At 61.4% G+C, this 18306-nt stretch overlaps 3 protein-coding genes across 4 annotated transcripts; 2 read left to right on the plus strand and 1 right to left on the minus strand.

The window, feature by feature from the left end:
• The first annotated feature begins 3248 nt into the window (after positions 1–3248).
• RAD9A (RAD9 checkpoint clamp component A) lies at positions 3249–8179 on the plus strand. Its single transcript, XM_049781161.1, has 12 exons — positions 3249–3290; positions 3377–3447; positions 3699–3827; positions 4198–4312; positions 4379–4478; positions 6098–6207; positions 6294–6403; positions 6481–6545; positions 6621–6752; positions 7287–7479; positions 7547–7658; positions 7714–8179. The coding sequence occupies exons 1-11, from the start codon at positions 3257–3259 to the stop codon at positions 7640–7642; spliced, it is 1155 nt and encodes a 384-aa protein (XP_049637118.1). The 5' UTR covers positions 3249–3256; the 3' UTR covers positions 7643–7658; positions 7714–8179.
• PPP1CA (protein phosphatase 1 catalytic subunit alpha) lies at positions 8042–10517 on the minus strand. The gene is made up of 7 exons (XM_049781162.1): positions 10365–10517; positions 9961–10092; positions 9621–9851; positions 9252–9356; positions 8910–9133; positions 8493–8627; positions 8042–8417 (listed from the first exon to the last, which is right to left on the minus strand). Exons 1-7 carry the CDS (start codon positions 10417–10419, stop codon positions 8307–8309), a joined length of 993 nt encoding a protein of 330 aa, XP_049637119.1. The 5' UTR covers positions 10420–10517; the 3' UTR covers positions 8042–8306.
• A 1340-nt stretch (positions 10518–11857) lies between these two features.
• Positions 11858–17175, plus strand: TBC1D10C (TBC1 domain family member 10C). 2 transcript variants are annotated; one of them, XM_049780972.1, is made up of 9 exons: positions 11858–11994; positions 12693–12792; positions 13262–13369; positions 13451–13557; positions 13688–13802; positions 14083–14169; positions 14565–14754; positions 16318–16472; positions 16705–17175. In XM_049780972.1, the coding sequence occupies exons 1-9, from the start codon at positions 11858–11860 to the stop codon at positions 17044–17046; spliced, it is 1341 nt and encodes a 446-aa protein (XP_049636929.1). In that variant the 3' UTR covers positions 17047–17175. The 2 variants fall into 2 exon arrangements, with proteins under 2 accessions (XP_049636929.1, XP_049636930.1); XM_049780973.1 differs by having other exon boundaries at positions 14104–14169; positions 16705–17174.
• Positions 17176–18306: the final 1131 nt, after the last annotated feature.

Genomic DNA, 18306 nt, shown 5'->3' on the forward strand with positions numbered 1-18306 from the left:
CATATGGTCCCCCAAGCCTGCCAGGAGCGATTTCTGAGTGTGGAGCCAGGAGTGACCCCTGAGCGCTGCCGGGTGTGATCCAAACCCCCCCCCCAAAAAAATATGGCACGTGGGGTGATTTTACAGGACTTAGCTGAGAAGTGCAAAGGAAAAGGAAAGAAATTTTGCTTTATTGATTCAGGTAAGAATTATTCGAAATGTTTAAAGCTTGAGTTGGGCATGTGGTGGGGGCTGGAGAGAGCATTTGCCTGGCCCGAGCACCCCGGATCCCTCCACAATAAAAATCATCACATTTCAGATTGTTGCACCCTCCTCTCTGTTTGCTGTCTATTACTCCCCACAGCCCTCAGGTACCAAACATCTCTACTGTGGGATGTCAAAATGAGCAGAACTCTCCAGAGAGTGTCTCCTCAACACCCTCAGTTCACCCTTGGGAAAACTGAGGCTGTGAGGAGCATCTGGCTGCAGCCCGGACCCCAGGTTTTCTGTGCTGCTGAACCTCTTTCATGCAGTACAACAGAGTCGTAACAGAGGCTGGAGCCTTAGTACTTTGGGGAAGGCACTCACCTTACATGTGGCTGATCTGGATTTGATCCCTGTAGTCCCATATGGTCCCTGAGCCCAAGAACGAACCTTGAGTGCAGGGACAGGACTAAGCCCGAGCACAGACTGGCTGTGGCCCTGAAGTGAAAACAAAAAGGGGTCCTGACAACAACCAAAAGCCTTGCTCAGGGGCTGAGAGATCACAGGTGCCCCAGGCAGGTGAGCAAGAAGACTGCAGCTCTGACCACACTGCCAGGCAGACGCTAAGTGCCCTCCCCCCCCAAGTCCTGGCTTCTAGAGCCTTTTGGGGGCCCATCCTTCACAGAACCAGATGCTTCCCATGTCACCAGGTGCTATGCATGTCTATGAGCTGTGCATGTCTGCGATTGTGTGTGCTGTATGTAATTACATGTGCATGTGACTACATGTGCTGTTTTTATGATTATATACTGATTGCATGTATTGTGTCTGCGATTTCATGTGATCATGTAACCACGATTGTGTGCTGCTGTGTATTTTTGTGTATGTGTGGTTTTTGGACCACACCCGGCAGCACTCAGGGGTTACTCCTGGCTCTGTGCTCAGAAATTGTTCCTGGCAGGTTTGGGGGACCATATGGGATGCCTGGGATTGAACCTGGGTCCATCCAGGGTCAGCCGCGTGCAAGGCAAATGCCCTATCACTGTGCTGTCACTCTGGCCTCCACCACCGCTGTGTATTTCTGTGACTCCTGTGATTGTTATTTTGAACCTACACTGACTGTGTATGACTGCATAACTTGGTGTGGCTGTGGCTGGGTAGCTGTGTGCTGTGGCCTGTGTGTACAGCTGTGACTATGGTTCTATGTGACTGTGAGGCATAAATGTGTATGATTGTGTATGACCGGAACTTTGTGGCTGTGATACCTGTGGCTTGTATAACTATGAGACACTGTGTGGTTCTTTGCTCATGGTATGGCTGTGTCCATAGCTGTGATTTTTAGAACCGAGCAGATAAATCTGTGTGCTTCTATCTTTTGTGTGACTGTGAATCTGACTGATTCGGTGTGGTCCTGGGTATGGTTCTGTTGGGTGAATGCATGTGCCCGAAGACTCACTCCGAATCCTAAGACTGGGGCTGGAGGGTTAGTACTACAGGGAAGGTGCTTGCCTTGAATGCAGCCAACCTGGGTTTGATCCTCTGCATCCACCATGAGTGACCTCTAAGTGCAAAGTCAGGAGTAGCAATATCACCAGGTGTGGCTCCACCCCTTCCCCCCAAAAAACACCCAAAGGAACAAACAAAATAATCATAAGACTGGAACTGGAGTGCGGTACAGGGGGGAAGGTGCTTTCTTTGCACACAATCCACCCAGCTTCTATTCCAGACACCACTTACGGTCCCGAGTTGAGAGCCAGAGTGAACCCCAAGCACCACTGGGTGTGGCCCCAAAACAGAGATGAACTAAGGTGTTTACAGGTTCTTTGGGGCTGGCTGGAGCCACAGTAGAGAATCAGGCACTTGCCTTGCAGAAGACCTGGAGTTGATCCCCAGCACCCCATATGCAGAGCCAGAAGCAACTCCTGGGCACCGTCGAGGATGTGGCCCCCAAACCAACCAAAAACCTGACTTCTTTTCACCCTGCCTTGCCCACAGTCCTTGAGGCCTGCTCCAATGCATATTTGAGGCCCATAGAGACCAGCTCCAGAGTCTGAGTATGGGGGTGATGCTAGGCCTCCTGGGCTCTGCTGCTGGTGACCCCTGCAGCCCCCACATGCCAGGGCAGAGTTACTAGCAGCCACTCCCAGCTGCCCCCATGCCCAAGCATTCTGGTGCCCTGGCACCATTGTCCCGTTCAGGGAACGGTGTGCGCGGAGAGCCTCGGGGGACAGAGCACAGAGAAACGGGATGGGTCAGAGCTCTTCCCTCGGGCCTGCGTCAGAGAATGTGGGGACACTGCCCTAGGAGGGCTACAGCTGCGGAGAGAGAGAGAGAGAGAGAGAGAGAGAGAGAGAGAGAGAGAGAGAGAGAGAGAGAGAGAGAGAGAAGGGAAAATGCAGTGTGTGTGTGTGTGTGTGTGTGTGTGTGTGTGTGTGTGTGTGTGTGTCCAGACACGCTTTTCGCTCCTGGAGCTGGGTCCTGCTCGCTGGGGAGGTGCCAGAGGAGGTCAGGACGAAGTCAGAGCCTGGGAGAGGCCGGCCTGTCTCCAAGGGCCCCCAACCCCTCCAGACTTGCAGGGAAGACTGAGGCTGCGGAGGTAAGTGGAGGCAGAAGGAGCAAACACGCTTCCTCCTGCCGTCCAGGTCAACGTCGGGTCCCCGGTCACGCCCCGCCACCTCCGCCGCTGCTCCTGGGCCTGCGTCCCGGGGTAGGGAGTGGGGCGGGCAGGGCGCTCCGAGCAGGACCTCCGATCCCCGACGCCGCCCGGGAACTCAGGGTCCGCAGCGGGCCCGGCGCCGCCCGCCCGAGCCCCGAACCGAGCCCGGGACCCCGCCAGGCAGCGCCCGGACGAGGACGTAGCGCCGGGCCGGCCCGGACCCGGTCACGTGACGGGGACGGCGCGTCGCGTCACATGATCCGCGCACGGACCAATGGGGCGAGGGGCGTGGCTTCGGGCGTGGGGCGCGAGCCAATGAGGGCGCGCGGCGGGTCCTAGGCGGGGGCGTGGCCTCGGCGGCGCGCGCGAAGGAACCGGGTGGCTCCGCGGCGGGATCCCGCCGGGCCGGAAGAAAGGATGAAGTGTCTGGTCACGGGCGGCAACGTGAAGGGTGAGTCGGGCCCGCGGGGCCGGGCGGCCCGGGGTCGGGGTCGGGGCGCAGCAGCAGCCTGAACCCCCTTTCTCCACTCCCTGCAGTGCTCAGCAAGGCCGTCCACTCCCTGTCCCGCGTGGGGGACGAGCTCTACCTGGAGCCCCTGGAGGACGGAGTGAGGGATCGGGGAGTTGGGGGGGGTCCCGCAGGGAGCCCCAGCCTGGGGAGATGCCCCCACACAGCGGGCAGCCTTCAGGGGTGATGGGGGGGCCAGTGCCTGGGTGGACTGGGCCAGGGGTGGCTGTGTAGGGGAGCAGGGCAGAGGGCCCCTGGGAGGGAACCCTGCTGGAGGAGCCCCCACAGACCAGGCACAAGGGTGGCAATGCGCCCCCCTGACTGGCCCTTCTCCCTACATCTCCACCCCAGCTCTCCCTGCGCACCGTGAACTCCTCTCGCTCCGCCTATGCCTGCTTCCTTTTTGCCCCACTCTTCTTCCAGCAGTACCAGGCGGCCGCCCCAGGCCAGGACCCCCTGCGCTGCAAGATCCTGATGAAGGTGGGGACCGCGGGCAGATGCCCAGATACACGCCACACAGACACACAGCAGCTGCACACGTGTAAACAGTCCCATCACACAGATGCAGACAGACTCCACACACAACACACGCAGACAACACACATGTATCTACACTGTAGATTCTACAGACATACACACAGGTGTGCCCACCCAGTGCTCCTCTGGGAAGGGACCCCTGTTGTAGTTGCTGCGCGCGCACACACACACACCTGCAGGACACACACACACACACACACACACACACACACACCCCTGCAGGAAGGACAGTGTGTGCTCAGGTAGAGTGTGGATGGCTGAGGAGACAGGCAAGGCCCCGGCACAGTTCAGCTTTGGACCCATGTGCCCACAGTCATTCCTGTCCGTGTTCCGCTCGCCAGCTTTGCTGGAGAAGACGGTGGAGTGCTGCTGCCTCTCGCTCGGTGGCCAGAGCAGCCGTCTGGTGGTCCAACTGCACTGCAAATACGGTGGGTGCAAGCCGGGCTGGGCAGGGGTGCTGGGTAGCTAACTACTGAGTCGTGTCTGCCCTGTAGGGGTGAGAAAGACGCACAACCTATCATTTGAGGACTCCGAGTCACTGCAGGCCGTCTTCGATGCTGCCCGTTGTCCCCACCTACTCCGTGCCCCAGCCAGGTGAACCTCGGGGTCTCTTTGCTTCCTTGCAGGGGGTCAGTGCCCGGCCCAGCTCACCTACCCGGGTCTGGTGGCTCTAGCTGGAGTGGAGAGGTAGGGTACCCTCTCCGGGCACCTCCATCTTCTCGGGCTTTTCTTCTTGCCCGTAGGCGCTCCCCCTGCCTATCTGTGCTGTTACCCACACTGTCCTGGCCACCAGGCCCTAGACCTGCCTCCAAGTCATGAAGCGCTCTCCTGCTCCTTGGCACTGGGCCTGAACCCCCTTCTGGGATTCAGGCTGCCTCCTGCTCTCTGCTGCAATGTTATTCCGGATGCTACGCCAGGGCATAAGGGTCTGGGAGAGCCCCACGACTGTTGTTGGGGACTGTCTGGCCTGAGGAGGCAGATGGGGGCCCTGGGCCCAGAGCTGCTCAGAGCAAGGGCTGCTTGTCTGCCAGGGGCTCGATCTTCTTTGCTTGGGACAAATGACAGCTAATGGGAACCCCTTTGCTTCCCCGTCTGATTCCTGTTGAGACTTAATCTCTGCACCACTCCTGGAAGAGGGGCTGGAGCCACAACACAGTGGCTTGGACACAGCCAGCCCAGTTTCAATCCCTGACATCCCTTATTGTCCCCCAAAAAAAAACCAAAGACTCTTGGAAGAATGTAGGGTGACCGTCACCTTTATTCTCTACTGGGAGCCTCTTCCTTGACCTTTTTAGGGGCTCAGGCCACACCCAGGGTATAGAGGCTATTCCAGGCTCTGTGCTCAGGTGTGGTGCTGCAGAAGGATCCTGGGGTTTCTGCCTAGGAAGCATCTGCTTTGCCCATTGAGTTTTCTCTCTGGCCACCACTCACTTTTTTTTTTTTTTTTTTGGTTTTGGGGCCACACTCGGAGGTGCTCAGGGATTACTCCCAGCTCTGCACTCAAATTATTCCTGGCAGTAGCTCTAACAGGGCTGTCTGGGGGCAGCGAGGGGGCAGCTAGACCTCACCTGGTCCACTGCGAGCTCTGGCATGCCCGCCCCAGCCACACCCCGCGCCCTCACCTGTCTCTTCCTCCTGGTAGCTGCGCAGGATGACCCTGTGGCCCTGGCCAATGCCCAGCGTCACTTCAGCCAGCGTCAAGGGGAAGGGCAGGATGGCCTCGGCCAGGACCCTGAGAGATAGCACAGCAGTAAGACGTTTGCCTTTGTATGTGGCCGACCTGGGACGGACCTGGGTTTGATTCCCAGCATCCCATATGGTCCCCTGCCACAAACGATTTCTGAGTGCAGAGCCAGGAGTCACCCGAGTACCATCGCCAGGTGTGGCCCAAAAAACAAAACAAAACAAAAAATTTATTCCTGGCAAACTCCAGGGACCATATAGGATGCTGAGGAGCACATCCACTTTGGCTCTATCTCAGTTGTCCTGAGGTGAACATCCCAGGAGTTATTCCTGTGAAGGGCTTGGCAGGTGTCATCTGGGGCTGCTTGGGTGTGGGTCCCCCCTGAACTGTGATACCCCGTCCTGTTGTGAGCCGCAGACAGCTCCCCTCCTAGTGGGTCTGTCCCCTCGTGCCCACTGCAGGCTCAGCAGCTCTCAGGCATTGGCACAAGCGTTATTGACATGCAGAAGTAACACTGCCCTTTCCCCAGGGTCCTGGCCGAGGCCATCCTGCCCTTCCCCTTGACGCTGGCCGAAGTGACGCTGGGCATTGGCCAGGGCCACAGGGTCATCCTGCGCAGCTACCAGGAGGAAGAGACAGGTGAGGGCTCGGGGTGTGGCTGGTGGGGGCATGCCGGAGCTCGAAGTGGACCAGGTGAGGTCTAGCTGCCCCCTCGCTGCCCCCAGACAGCCCTGTTAGAGCCATGGTGACCGAGATGAGCCTTGCGGAGGCCGACTTCCAGCAGCTGCAAGCCCAGGAAGGGGCAGCTGTCACATTCTGCCTTAAGGAATTCCGGGTAAGGTCTCTCCTCCACATCCCCAGCCATCCCTGTCACCCCCCATCCTGCCTGGGCTCACCTGCCTCCTCTTCCAGGGACTCCTGAGCTTTGCCGAGGCAGCCAACCTGTCGCTCAGCATTCACTTTGATGTGCCTGGCAGGTAATGGCCTCGTGGCTGGGGGAATAGCTGGGGGGAGTGGAGGGCCCTGACCTGACCCGCTCCTCCCTGGTCCAGGCCTGCTGTGTTTGCCATCTCAGACTCCTACCTGGACTGCCACTTCGTCCTGGCCACGCTCTCGGAGCCTGACCCACAACCCCAGGCCCCAGGCCCCTCGACGCCCTGCCAGCCGCCATCCCAGCCCCACAGGTGAGTGCTCCCAACACACAGACCCAGCCCCAAAGGTGCGTGCTCCCGGCCCACACACATTTCCTGTCAAGCCGGGCCTCACAGGCTGCTTCCCGGTCAGCTGTGCAGACCCCTCCTTCCCGAGAAGGGCCTCCAGGGCCCCCGGCTTCCTTCTCCGCAGACGCCTCCCCAGCCAAGGCAGGGGGAGCGTTGGGGGGGCTGGAAGGGCAGGTGGGCTGGGGAGGGTGGGCCCAGTGTAGCTGCAACAGAGGAAGTCAGGCCTGGCCCCCCGCCCAGCCATTCCCTGGGCTCCGGTGCTGGCCAAGTCCTGTCCCCGGGGACGGGGGAGGTCGGACCCCAACGGCCCAGCTCACAGGACGGCCGCTCCCCTCCCCCAGGATGCCCCCCCACCTGAACCCCGATCAAAGGCGTCCCAGCCCACCCTAGCCTGCATCCTGGTCTCCCACCAAAGCAGGAAGTAATAAAATGCAGAGCACCGTGGCCAGGATGTGGGGCGGCCTGCACACCCCTTTTCCTCCTGCTCCCTGCCTGCAGCTCGCCCCACCTGGATAGCTTTGCCAGTGACGACATCGACTCCTACATGATCTCCATGGAGACTACGGTGGGCAGCAGCGAGGGCTCCCTCCCCCCTGACCTCCAGCGCCCCTGCAGCCCCCACAGCCCTGAGGAGGAGGAAGATGAAGATGCGCAGTCTGACACAGTGCCTGGGACGCCCCCAACCAAGAAGGTAGGACATGGGCAGTGGGGAGGCAGGGCCAGACACATGCTCGGCGCTCATTGCCCCGTCTTTGTAGTTCCGCTCGCTGTTCTTTGGCTCCGTCCTGGCCCCCACACGGTCCCCGCAGAGCCCTGGCCCAGTGCTGGCCGAAGACAGCGAGGGCGAAGGCTAACCCAAAACTGCAGAACCTTGACACCAGGCCCAGAGACAGTGAGGGCGAAGGCTAACCCAGAACTGCAGAACCTTGAGACTGGGCCCAGAGACCCTGCACCGACAGTGCCAGCCTGTGGCCTCTGTCCTGAAGAGCGGGGAAGGGTGTGGAAGGGCCTCCAACCCCCAATAATCATGTCCATGGGAATCTTCTCTGCTTAATCCACCCAGTCCTCGCTGCCTTCCCTTCTCTGCCAATCATGAGCAGCCACCCACCCCAGCTCCCGATGGTGCACCTTGGGGAGGGCCGTGGTCCCAGCCAGTCCTGTGCCTTTTCTGTCACACCGGGCTGTGGCCTTTAACGTGCCAGAGGGCCCTGGGTACCCACCCTGGGCGCGACCAGGAAAACAGAAGCCGTGGCAAGAATCCAGCTTTGACCTTTATTCAGAGACCAGATGTGCTGCCCTGGATCCAGCTGCCGGCCCCGGGCTGGCCCTTCTGCCCTTGCCGCTGACCAGCCGCACACGAAGGCAGAGGGTGCCGGGGGAGGGACTGGCGCTGCTATGGACTCATTAAAAAAAGAAAAAAAACTCCAGCAGGGCTCCGGGCTCCGTGCCTGGCGGGCTCCCCAGGCCCCGACTCTGCACACCCGGCCACGGGCTGAGGGTGGCCATAGGCTCTCCTGGCTATTTCTTGGCTTTGGCTGAGTTGCGGGGTGGGGTGATGGGCCGGCCCCCGGGATTCAGGCCGCTGAACTGCCCGTACTTTCCCTTGTTCTTGTCGGCTGGCTTGAGAATCTAAGAGAGAAAATCCGGTGAGGTTCTGGGTGGCCCTCGGGGTCCCCAGCCCCTGCATCAGCCTCCCGGGCCCACCTGGAAGGAGCACATGAGCGTCTCGTCCACGCTCATCATCGCTCCTGCATTGTCGAACTCGCCACAGTAGTTGGGAGCTGAGAAGAGTGTCACCAGCTGCCGCTTGGCAAAGAACTCGTAGCCGTCCTCGACCACCTGTGGGAGGAGGGACTCAGCAACATTGGGCACAGTGCCCTCCCCACCCCCTAAAGCCGTGATGGCGAACCAATGGTACACTTTATCAGCGGTGGCATGCGGGAAGGTCCGCAATTAAGATATGTGGCGTGTGCCTCATAGTTTTTAGATACTAAAATCTCGTTATTAAGGTTTAATTGACGTGCTGGCACTTTTGAGGAAATTCTTTGGTTCTGTACAGCAGTTCGGGCACTCGGGCTCAAAAAGGTCAGCCATCACTGCTGGGCTGCTGCCCTGACCCACCTGGTGTGCCCTGCAGATGAGGTCTAGGTCGTGCTTGTGCAAGAACTTGGCCACCACCTCAGCCCCGAAGGTGAAGGAGACGCCGCGGTCGTTCTCGCCCCAACCCTGCACGTCCTTGTCGGGGTCCGACCACAGCAGGTCACACAACAGCCCCTGGTCGGGCACATCCGTCGGCCTCATGATGCGCCGGATCTGCTCCATGGACTGCAGGTCTGGGGACAGGCCTGCGGGCCCGGGACAAGCGAGCGGTTCAGGGCCGCTTTCCCAGAACCCACCCACACACAGCCAGCCCAGCCTGGGACGGAGGGCTGAGGGGTTGCAGAGGCGAACCCTAACCCTCACCTCCATGGCAGCAGAAAATCTTCTCATCCACGATGGCGGCGATGGGCAGGCAGTTGAAGCAGTCGGTGAAGGTCTTCCACAGCTTGATGTTGTAGCGCCTCTTGCCTGTTCGCAGGGACAGGGGCGTGAATCGAGGGGCCACCCCCACGGAAAGCTAAAGCAGCTCCCCAAATTCCACGGTGGGGCCACTCAGGTGTGATCTGAGTAGAAGGGAAGAGCTGGGTATGGTTTAACCGACCCGGCGTTGGGCTGGCTAAGCTTGGCCCAGCGAGGCGCCCCCACCAAGGGCTTGTGTGACAAGGTGGGGGACAGGTGGACAGCGTCCCTTCCCCTGCCAGGAGGGCCCGGGCGGCTCAGGCTCCCACTCACACTCGTCGTAGAAGCCATAGATGCGGTTGATGCTGGCGCACTCGTGGTTGCCCCGCAGCAAGAAGAAGTTCTCGGGGTACTTGATCTTGTAGGCCAGCAGCAGGCAGATGGTCTCCAGCGACTGCTTGCCCCGGTCCACGTAGTCGCCCAGGAAGAGGTAATTGCTCTCGGGCGGGAAGCCCCCGTACTCGAAGAGCCGCAGGAGGTCGTAGTACTGGCCGTGGATGTCGCCTGCGGGCCGGGGAGGAGAGAGGAGAGGGAGCCGGGTTGGCCCCCGCTGGCGCTGGGCCGGGGCCAGGGCCGGGAGCGGGGCGCCGGCGGGGGCGCGCGGGGGACTCACCGCAGATCTTGAGCGGGGCCTCGAGCTCCAGCAGGATGGGCTGGCTCAGGAAGATCTCCCGGGACTTGAGGCACAGCCCGCGGATCTCATTCTCCGTGAGCTGGACGTTCTTGCCGGGCCGCGAGCCCTGCACTGGGGGGGGGACGGGGCAGGGTCAGGGCGGCCGGGCTGGGGGGCCCAGAACCCGGGGCGCCTGGGCCGGGGGATCCGCGATCCGCGACCCCCGACCCCGCCGAGGGCCGCCCAGCGGGGCGCGGGGGGCGCCGGGTGGGGGCAGGGCCGGGGCCCTCGCGGCCGTCCCCGCCCTGGGAGGGGCCGGGCCCGCGCGCGCGCCACTTCCGGGACCCCCCGCCGCGGGCCCGCCGTCGCCCCGCTCGCCCCCCGCGGACGGGCGGCCGGCCGACCTTCCAGCAGGCGCCCGATGATGGAGTCCAGGTTGAGCTTCTCGCTGTCGGACATGGCGGCGCCGCCGCTCGGGCCCAGCAGCTCCGGGCCTGCTCCTGCGGGCTCCCGCCTCCCGCCGCCCGCTTCCGGCCGGCCGCCTTCCGCCCGCGAAGCCACGCCCGCGCCCCGCCCCGCGGCCACCGGGCCCGCCCCCGGCCCGCGGCCACGCCCCTCCGCCTCCTCGGCCCGCCCCGCCGCGGCGGCCACGCCCCTAGGCCCGCCCCGGGGCCCGCAGTCCCGCCCTCCCTCGGCCGCCAAGCGCGTCCTGTAGCGCCGCCACCGGCAGTTAGGAGCAGCGCCGGGGGCGGGGCCGGGCGCAGGACGGCTGCTTCCTTCCGTGGGCGGGGCCTGGGCTGGCCCCGCCCCTCTCCCGGAGACGCCCCGTCAGGCGGGGCCGCCCCGGAGCCCGCCGAGGCCGGAAGGAGCGAGGAGGTTGTTCTTCTGGGTAGGGCGAAGGTTGCTCGGGCCTTGCTCCCCGCTCCCCGCGCCCTCAGCTGGGGGACGGACTGTGCAGTCACCCCTGCTCATGAGGTCCTTCTAGCGCACAGAAAGGGAGCCTGAGATCTGAGATCACAAAATGAGGGGGCTCCCGGAGACCTCCGGGCCCCTAGCCCAACCCCACCGCGCCCCCGATTTGAGGCCTCCAATTAGTCACTCATTATTAGTGAATGCCACGCTGACTTCACTCTGGATCCAAGTCTTCGTGATTGCCTTTCATGCAACATAATCATTATTTATTTTTCTTTCTTTTGGTTTTTTTGGATTTTGGGTCACACCCGGCAGCGCTCAGGGGTTCCTCCTGGCTCTCCACTCAGAAATCGCCCTTGGCAGGCTTTGGGGGAACCCTATGGGATGCTGGGATTCGAACCACCGCCCTTTTGCTTGCAAGGCAAACGCTCTACCTCCACGCTATCTCTCCGGCCCCAAGCATAATCATACTTTGTTGTCTGCACGTTCAAAGAATGACTTGTATGCGCGAGCATGGAAACCACAGAGGACACCACTCACTCACTCACTCAACGGCCCATGACTTCAAAACTGAAGTCGGGAAGGAGGACAGTTGGGGCTATCACACGCAGCCCAGGGGCCCCATCTTCTGTAGCCTTCAACCCACAGGGAGGTGGGGGGAACCCCTGGCCATGCACTGGGGCAGCAGGCATGCGGAAGAACCGTGCAGAGGAAGGGGTGACCCCTCAATCTGGGAGGGGCCCCAGTGGGTGGCTGTAGCTGACTGAGGAGGAAGTGAGAGGCGAGGTGAGGTGCTGCTGGGAGGTGAGCAGGGCTGGGTCTCTCCGGGCAGCCTAGCCTTTCTGAGAGCCTGACCTGTCCTTCCCTGCAGTGGGGACGGGGTGGGGGCTTTGGTGAGAAACCCAGGGCAGCTCCCCACTCTGCATCCAGCCCAGACTCCTGCTCTCCCATCTGGCAGCTTTCGGTGTTGGGGGTCTGGGGCGACATGGCCCAGGCCCTGGGGGACGATCTGGTGCAGGATGACTCCAGCTCTTTGGGGTCCGACTCGGAGCTGAATGGACCTGGCCCCTATCGGCAGGCCGACCGCTATGGCTTCATTGGAGGCAGCTCAGCAGAGCTCAGGTAAGGGGGAGCCCTGCAGAGCCAGTGGGGCCCGAGTGTGGATGAGACTGGAGGCTGAATCCTGCCACAAGGACCCAGGAGAGCTAGTGTTACCCCTCCTTCGTCTCGGGGTGGGCTCTGAATCATCAGGGTGCAGGGTGACACAGTATGCCTCTTTTACCCTCAGCCTGAGAGGTTAGCTCAACACCTCGGATTCGAGAAGCCCTAGAGCTGGGCTGGAGCAATAGCACAGCAGCAGGGTATTTGCCTTGCATGTGGCCAACCCAGGACCCACCTGGTTCAATCCCCGGCATCCCATACGCTTCCCAGAGCCTGCCAGGAGTAACTTCTGAGTGTAGAGCCAGGAATAACCCCTGAGCACCACCAGGTGTGGCCCCACAACAACAAAAACGCCCTAGAACCCACAAATGTTACTCAGTGTAGACAGTTTCACATAGCAGAGCCAGCTCGCCTCCCCTTTCGTGTCCTTGTCCCTTGGGGGGTCCACCAGCCAGCCCCTCCCCCAAAGCCTTTTCATCTCTGCTTCCGCCCACAATCAGCCACATCTTTTCCTGTCCCCATGACAACCGTGGGGTGCTCCTGGGTGACAGGTCACCCTCCCCCCCCAGGGAGCCCCAGGGTCTGGAAGTAGGCACCCCCAGGGAGTAGGGAGGTGGCCTCAGCCGTTCCAGCCCCGGATGTTTCTGCTGTACCCCCAGGCAAGGCCAACCCCCAGCAGACCTAGTCCGCCACAGGGAGATGAAATGGGTGGAGATGACATCACACTGGGAGAAGACCATGTCCCGACGATATAAGAAGGTGAGGGGAGCCAGAGCTACAACAAGCGGGAGGTCTGGCCCCGGTTCCATCCCCGGCATCCCAGATGGTCCCCCAAACATGCCAGGAGCAGCCCTGAATGCAGAGCCGGGAATAACTCCTGGGCCTCACTTGGTGTGGCCCAAAAGAAAAAAGAAAAAAAAAAAAAAGAAAATAACAAGGGATAGCACAGTGGGTAGGATGTTTGCTTTGCATAAGGCCAACCTGGGTTCAACCCCCAGCCTCCCATATGGTCCCCCAGGCACCGCCAGGAGTGATTCCTGAGTGCAGAGCCAGGAGTATCCCCCGAAACAAAACAAACAAAAAATGAATAATAAGATGGCTTGGCACCCACCCAGCAACCCGAAAACCTGAGCTTGAATTCCCAGCCTGTCCCAAGCCACCACCACCACCCACCCACCCCCGTACTGCGCTCCCTACTTGCTGCCTCATGGCCATGGTGTCCCTACAGGTGAAAATGAAGTGCCGGAAAGGGATCCCGTCGGCCCTGCGGGCACGGTGCTGGCCGTTGCTCTGCGGTGCCCACGTGTGCCAGAGCAACAACCCCAAGACCTATGAGGTTTGGGCCTGGGCCGGGTCTTCCCCATCCTGGCACCCCTGCATTCTGCACCCCACACACACACCTTCCTGCCACCTACAGGAGCTGGCCAAAGCGCCCGGGGACCCCCAATGGATGGAGACCATCCGGCGGGACCTTCACCGCCAGTTCCCGCTGCACGAGATGTTCGTTTCACCCCAGGGCCACGGGTACGACGTCCGGGATGCCCGGGGACCCCCTATGCTGTATATCTATAGGATCTGGGTGCGATCTGGGTGGAAATTGAAGGGGGCAGGAAGGGGTGCCGAGGACCGGCCCTGACGGGGTCTTGGGGCGCAGGCAGCAGGGGCTCCTGGAGGTGCTCAAGGCCTACACGCTGTTCCGACCCGAGCAGGGCTACTGTCAGGCCCAGGGCCCAGTGGCCGCGGTGCTGCTCATGCACCTGCCCCCCGAGGTGAGTCCAGCCCCCCGAACATTTGAGGCCCCACAGCCCCACTGATCCTGGAGTCTGGGCAGCCTCACCTTGACCTCAGTACCTGGAGCTGACCCCCACCCCATACTTGACCTTTGGGGCCCTCCCAGACCCCCAGATCCAAACCCTGGACCCCAGGACTTCCTACCCCTGAAACCCACCCAATCAGTTGGCAGAGCCTCTTCCCCCTCCTATGACTCCCTCATCACGCCAGATGTCCAGGGCCTCCCCTGCCTCTTTCCTGGGGTCCCCCAGGGTACAGACATGGCCTGTCCCACCTCAGGAGGCCTTCTGGTGCCTGGTGCAGATCTGTGAAGTCTACCTTCCCGGCTACTATGGACCCCACATGGTAAGCGGGCTACGCATGGTAGACGGGTGCAAGGCAGGGACTGTGGGGAACCAGGGCTTAAACAGGGGCAATGGGGGATCAGGCAGGTGAAGGCAGGGGCCCAGGGGATGCTAGGGAGCACAGGCAGGGGCAGTGGAGGTCTAGGGGGGGAAAGGCAAGGACATTGGGGGCTGAGGGCATGGGCAGAAATTGTGGGGGGCCAGAGGTCAAGCAGGGGCCACGGGGGACCAGGACAGTGCAGGTAAGGGCCATAGGGATTGAGGGATGCAAGCAGGGAACTTGGGAAGGCTGGGGCAGTGCAGTCAGGTACATAGGGGTCGGGGTGGGGGATGTGGTCAGTACCTTAGGGACGGGGTGCAGTGGTCAGGGTGCTGAGGTGGCCCATGCTGGCCCAGGAAACCGTGCGCCTGGACGCCGAGGTGTTTGCGGCGCTGCTGCGGCGTCTCCTCCCGCGCGCCCACAAGCACCTGCAGCAGGTGGGCGTCGGGCCACTGCTCTACCTGCCCGAGTGGTTCCTGTGCGTCTTCGCGCGCTCCCTGCCCTTCCCCACCGTGCTGCGTGTCTGGGACGCCTTCCTCAGCGAGGGTGAGTGCACGGGGTGGGGGGGCTGCATCCCTCACCCCCCCCCTCCCACAGTCCCCAACTGTCCCCTCAGTAAGAGCAGCTGAGATTGCAAGAGCCCTGCTGCATTCGGGGCCCCACCTTCCTTCTGGGGAGCAGCAAGGGAGGCCCTGGAACCAAATGAGCCGGATATCTATAGAACATCCTAAGTGCACGAGAAATGAAACGAAGTATGTGCCAGAGTTGGGGAGCAGTAGGAGAGGTGTCGTCTAGAGAGACTTGGGCCTGCTCTAGCCGACACCTCTGACCCCAAGCTGTAGGGACAGGAGGGGTAGGACTTGGGGAGAGCTGGGGGGAGGCAGACTCTGGGTCTGTGAGGCTCTGCCATAATCCCCACACACACACCTGGAGCCCCGAATTCCAGCAGCTTCACCTACAAGCAGCAAGAATCTGGCTGCATGGGCCGGAGAGGTAGCATGGAGGTAAGGCGTTTGCCTTTCATGCAGGAGGTCATCGGTTCGAATCCCGGCGCCCCATATGGTCCCCTGTGCCTGCCAGGAGCAATTTCTGAGCCTGGAGCCAGGAATAACCCCTGAGCACTGCCAGGTGTGACCCCCCCCCCCCCAAAAAAAAAAAAAAAAACCACCAAAAAAAAAAAAAAAAAAAAAGAATCTGGCTGCAGACAATCCTGGGTCCTATTCAGCACAGACTTTGCAGACAGGAAAAGCAGGTGGTGGCCACATTTCAGGGTGCCCCCGATAGCAGCAGCTCCCAAGCACAAGGCCAGGAGTAGCCTCTGAGCACTACCAAGTCCACCCCCCAGACAAAAGGCTAGAATCTGATGAGGCCCCAGAATGGGCTCTTGGAATGGGGAATTGGGGCAGGCCTATGTGTCAAATAGCATCAAGTCCCCGTCTGGGTTACTCTTCTCTTACTTGGGGGAGGGCCACATCCAGTGATGCTCAGGGATCACTCCTGGCTCTGTGCCTAGGAATCAATCCTAGAAGGTTCAGGGGACCACATGGGATGCTGAGGATCCAACTGGTTGGTTGCGTGCAAGGGAAAGGCCCTCCTCGCTGTGCTATCGCCCTCCCTGGCCCCTGTCTGTTGCCTATTGTCTAAGTATTGACCTCAAGGACACAGCAGGGACCCTCCAGGGTGGCTTCCCACCCTCTGGTTGCATTTCTGGGTACCCCCGAAGTGCCAAGAAGGACCGGGGTTCCCCAGGATCAATCACACTTGTGCTTATACACATGCCTGTGTCTGAGCATGTTCACCTGACTGTCCACATGTCCGTCCCTGTTTGCACTCTGGGCCTACCAGCTCATCTCTCCTGAAGGAGAAGCTTCCAGAGCATGGGCAGGAAGGGCACCCCCATTGGGTGTTGGGGGGCCCCAGGAAGAGCTCCGCACCCCAGCCCCAGCCACTCTCCTGTGTCTTGCCACACAGCTGGGAGGCTCCCTTGCCAGGGCTCCAGGATTGCCAGAGCTATGCTGGCTCCTAGCTGCTTCTTCAGAGTGGCAGCAGTTAAGGGGTCTGTGAGGGCAGGTGGGGGGACCCCAGCCCCACTGAGGCGCCCACCCACAGGTGTGAAGGTTCTTTTCCGCGTGGGGCTGATACTGGTACGCTTGGCTCTGGGCACCTCGGACCAGCGCCTGGCCTGCCCCGGGCTCCTGGAGACGCTGGAGGCGCTGCGGACCATTCCCCAGGCACAGCTGCAGGAGGAAGTGTTCATGGCCCAGGTGGGTGAGCCGGCCTCTTGCCAGGGAAACTGAGCCCTGAGCAGGAAGTCAGGGTAGGAACAGGCCCAGTTCCTGTCCTCGAGCTGCGGGCAAGGTGCAAACCCCAGACTCTGGCTCCCCCACGCCCACAGGCCTCAGCCCTCAGTACTTCCTGGCTCCGTGCATTGACGGCACATGGGGCAGGTCCTGGCTTCCTGACCCGCTCCAGCCCATCGGTCCCACCCCTGCACAGGTGCACAGTGTGGCTCTGTCGGAGCAGGACCTGCAGCGAGAGATCAGGACCCAGCTGGCCCAGCTGCCCGCCTCAGTGTCGGGGCCCCTGCCGAGGCCCCAGGACCGCCTGCCTGGGGCTCAGGCCGTGTTCCAGGCCCAGCAGCTGGCCGGGCTGTGCGGAGACAGCAGGAAGCCAGAGGTGCCCCGCATCGTGGTCCAGCCCCCCGAGGAGCCCCGGCGCAAGCCCCAGACCCGAGGCAAGACTTTCCATGGGTTCCTCACTCGGGCCCGGGGACCCCCGATCCAAGGCTCCCCTAGGGCCCACCGAGGCTCTGCCTCCTTCCTGGATACCCGGTTCTGAGGACGCTGCTTCTGAGGGACCATGTACTCAGCCTGCCACTCCCTCCAACTCCAACTGCCTGGAAGGTTGGTGCCAGCCCACCAGTGGGTACCCCCAAAAGGGGGGCACAGTAATTCAGCTCAGGAGGGACGGATGGTCAGGAGCCAGCTGTGCGGACCCAGACTAGCCTCCTTACTCACGCCACTCTGCCCTTGGGGCTAGATACCAGCAAGAAAGGACTGTGGGGGGTAAAGGGTGGCTGGCGGGATTTGGGACCCCAAAAGGCCTGGAATAAAGTTACACTGAGCAGAAGAATCCTGATGCAGCTGGATTAAGTGCCCGCTCACCCTCTCCCGGTTCCTGCCCTTTTGGCACCCACCTGTCACAGGGGAGGCTGCCCATTGGCTGCTGGGACGATGTTTACCAGCCCAGGAGCCAATGATAAGCCGCCTAGTGTGGCCTCTGGGGGCCAGGGAAGGCTCTGGCGGGAAGGCCCTGGTGGATGCTGGCCCCAGAGATGAGGCCCCATTATTGCCCCTTTTCTGGTCCAGGAGTCCCCCCCAACCCGAGTCCGCCCCCCAGTCGCTGTCCAGCCCTGTCCTCAGATTGCCGAGCCGGGTCAGAACAAAAGCCCAGTGTACCAGGACAAAGGAGAAAGGTCCCTCCCGGCCCGCCGCCTCCCTGTCCCAGCTGCACCCCCTCGGCTGGCCTCCATGGAAACCCCCTCCCACAGCCTCTAATTGCCCCGTGGGGGCCTGGGGTGCCTGGGACAAAAGCCATCGCCAGGACAACAGGGCTAGTTCCAGGCAGGCTGGTGTCCCTGCAGCCAGTGGCTGGGGGGGGGGGGGGTTTGCCTCGCCCTGCAGGTTCCCCCCAGGTGGGAGGAAGGAGGGACTGGCAGGTCCAGGAAGAATGGAAACAAGCATCTGCGACCAGCTCAAGAGACTAAATGCTGGGCCGCAGGAATAGTGCATGTGGCAGATGCAGGTTCAGGTCCCTCTGGTCCCCCAGGAACCACCAGAAGTGAGCCCATAGCACAGAGTCAGGATTGAGCCCGGAGCACAGAAACAGGAGTGAGCCCTGAGCACCTCTGGGTATGGCCCAAAATAAGTTAAATGTCTGAAGGTTCAGTCTGCCCTGTGGAATATTCTAGTTACTTGAATTCTGGGTCCATCATGTTTTTGGAATTCATCGGTCCTGGTAGTGGCCAGGCCTGGAGAGAATGGGAGCCTCGGGGTACTCCGGTTGGTCCAGGGAAAAACTGAGGCTCTGGAAGGAAGG

This window comes from Suncus etruscus, chromosome 9, assembly GCF_024139225.1.
Source record: "Suncus etruscus isolate mSunEtr1 chromosome 9, mSunEtr1.pri.cur, whole genome shotgun sequence".
Taxonomy (NCBI): Eukaryota; Metazoa; Chordata; class Mammalia; order Eulipotyphla; family Soricidae; genus Suncus; species Suncus etruscus.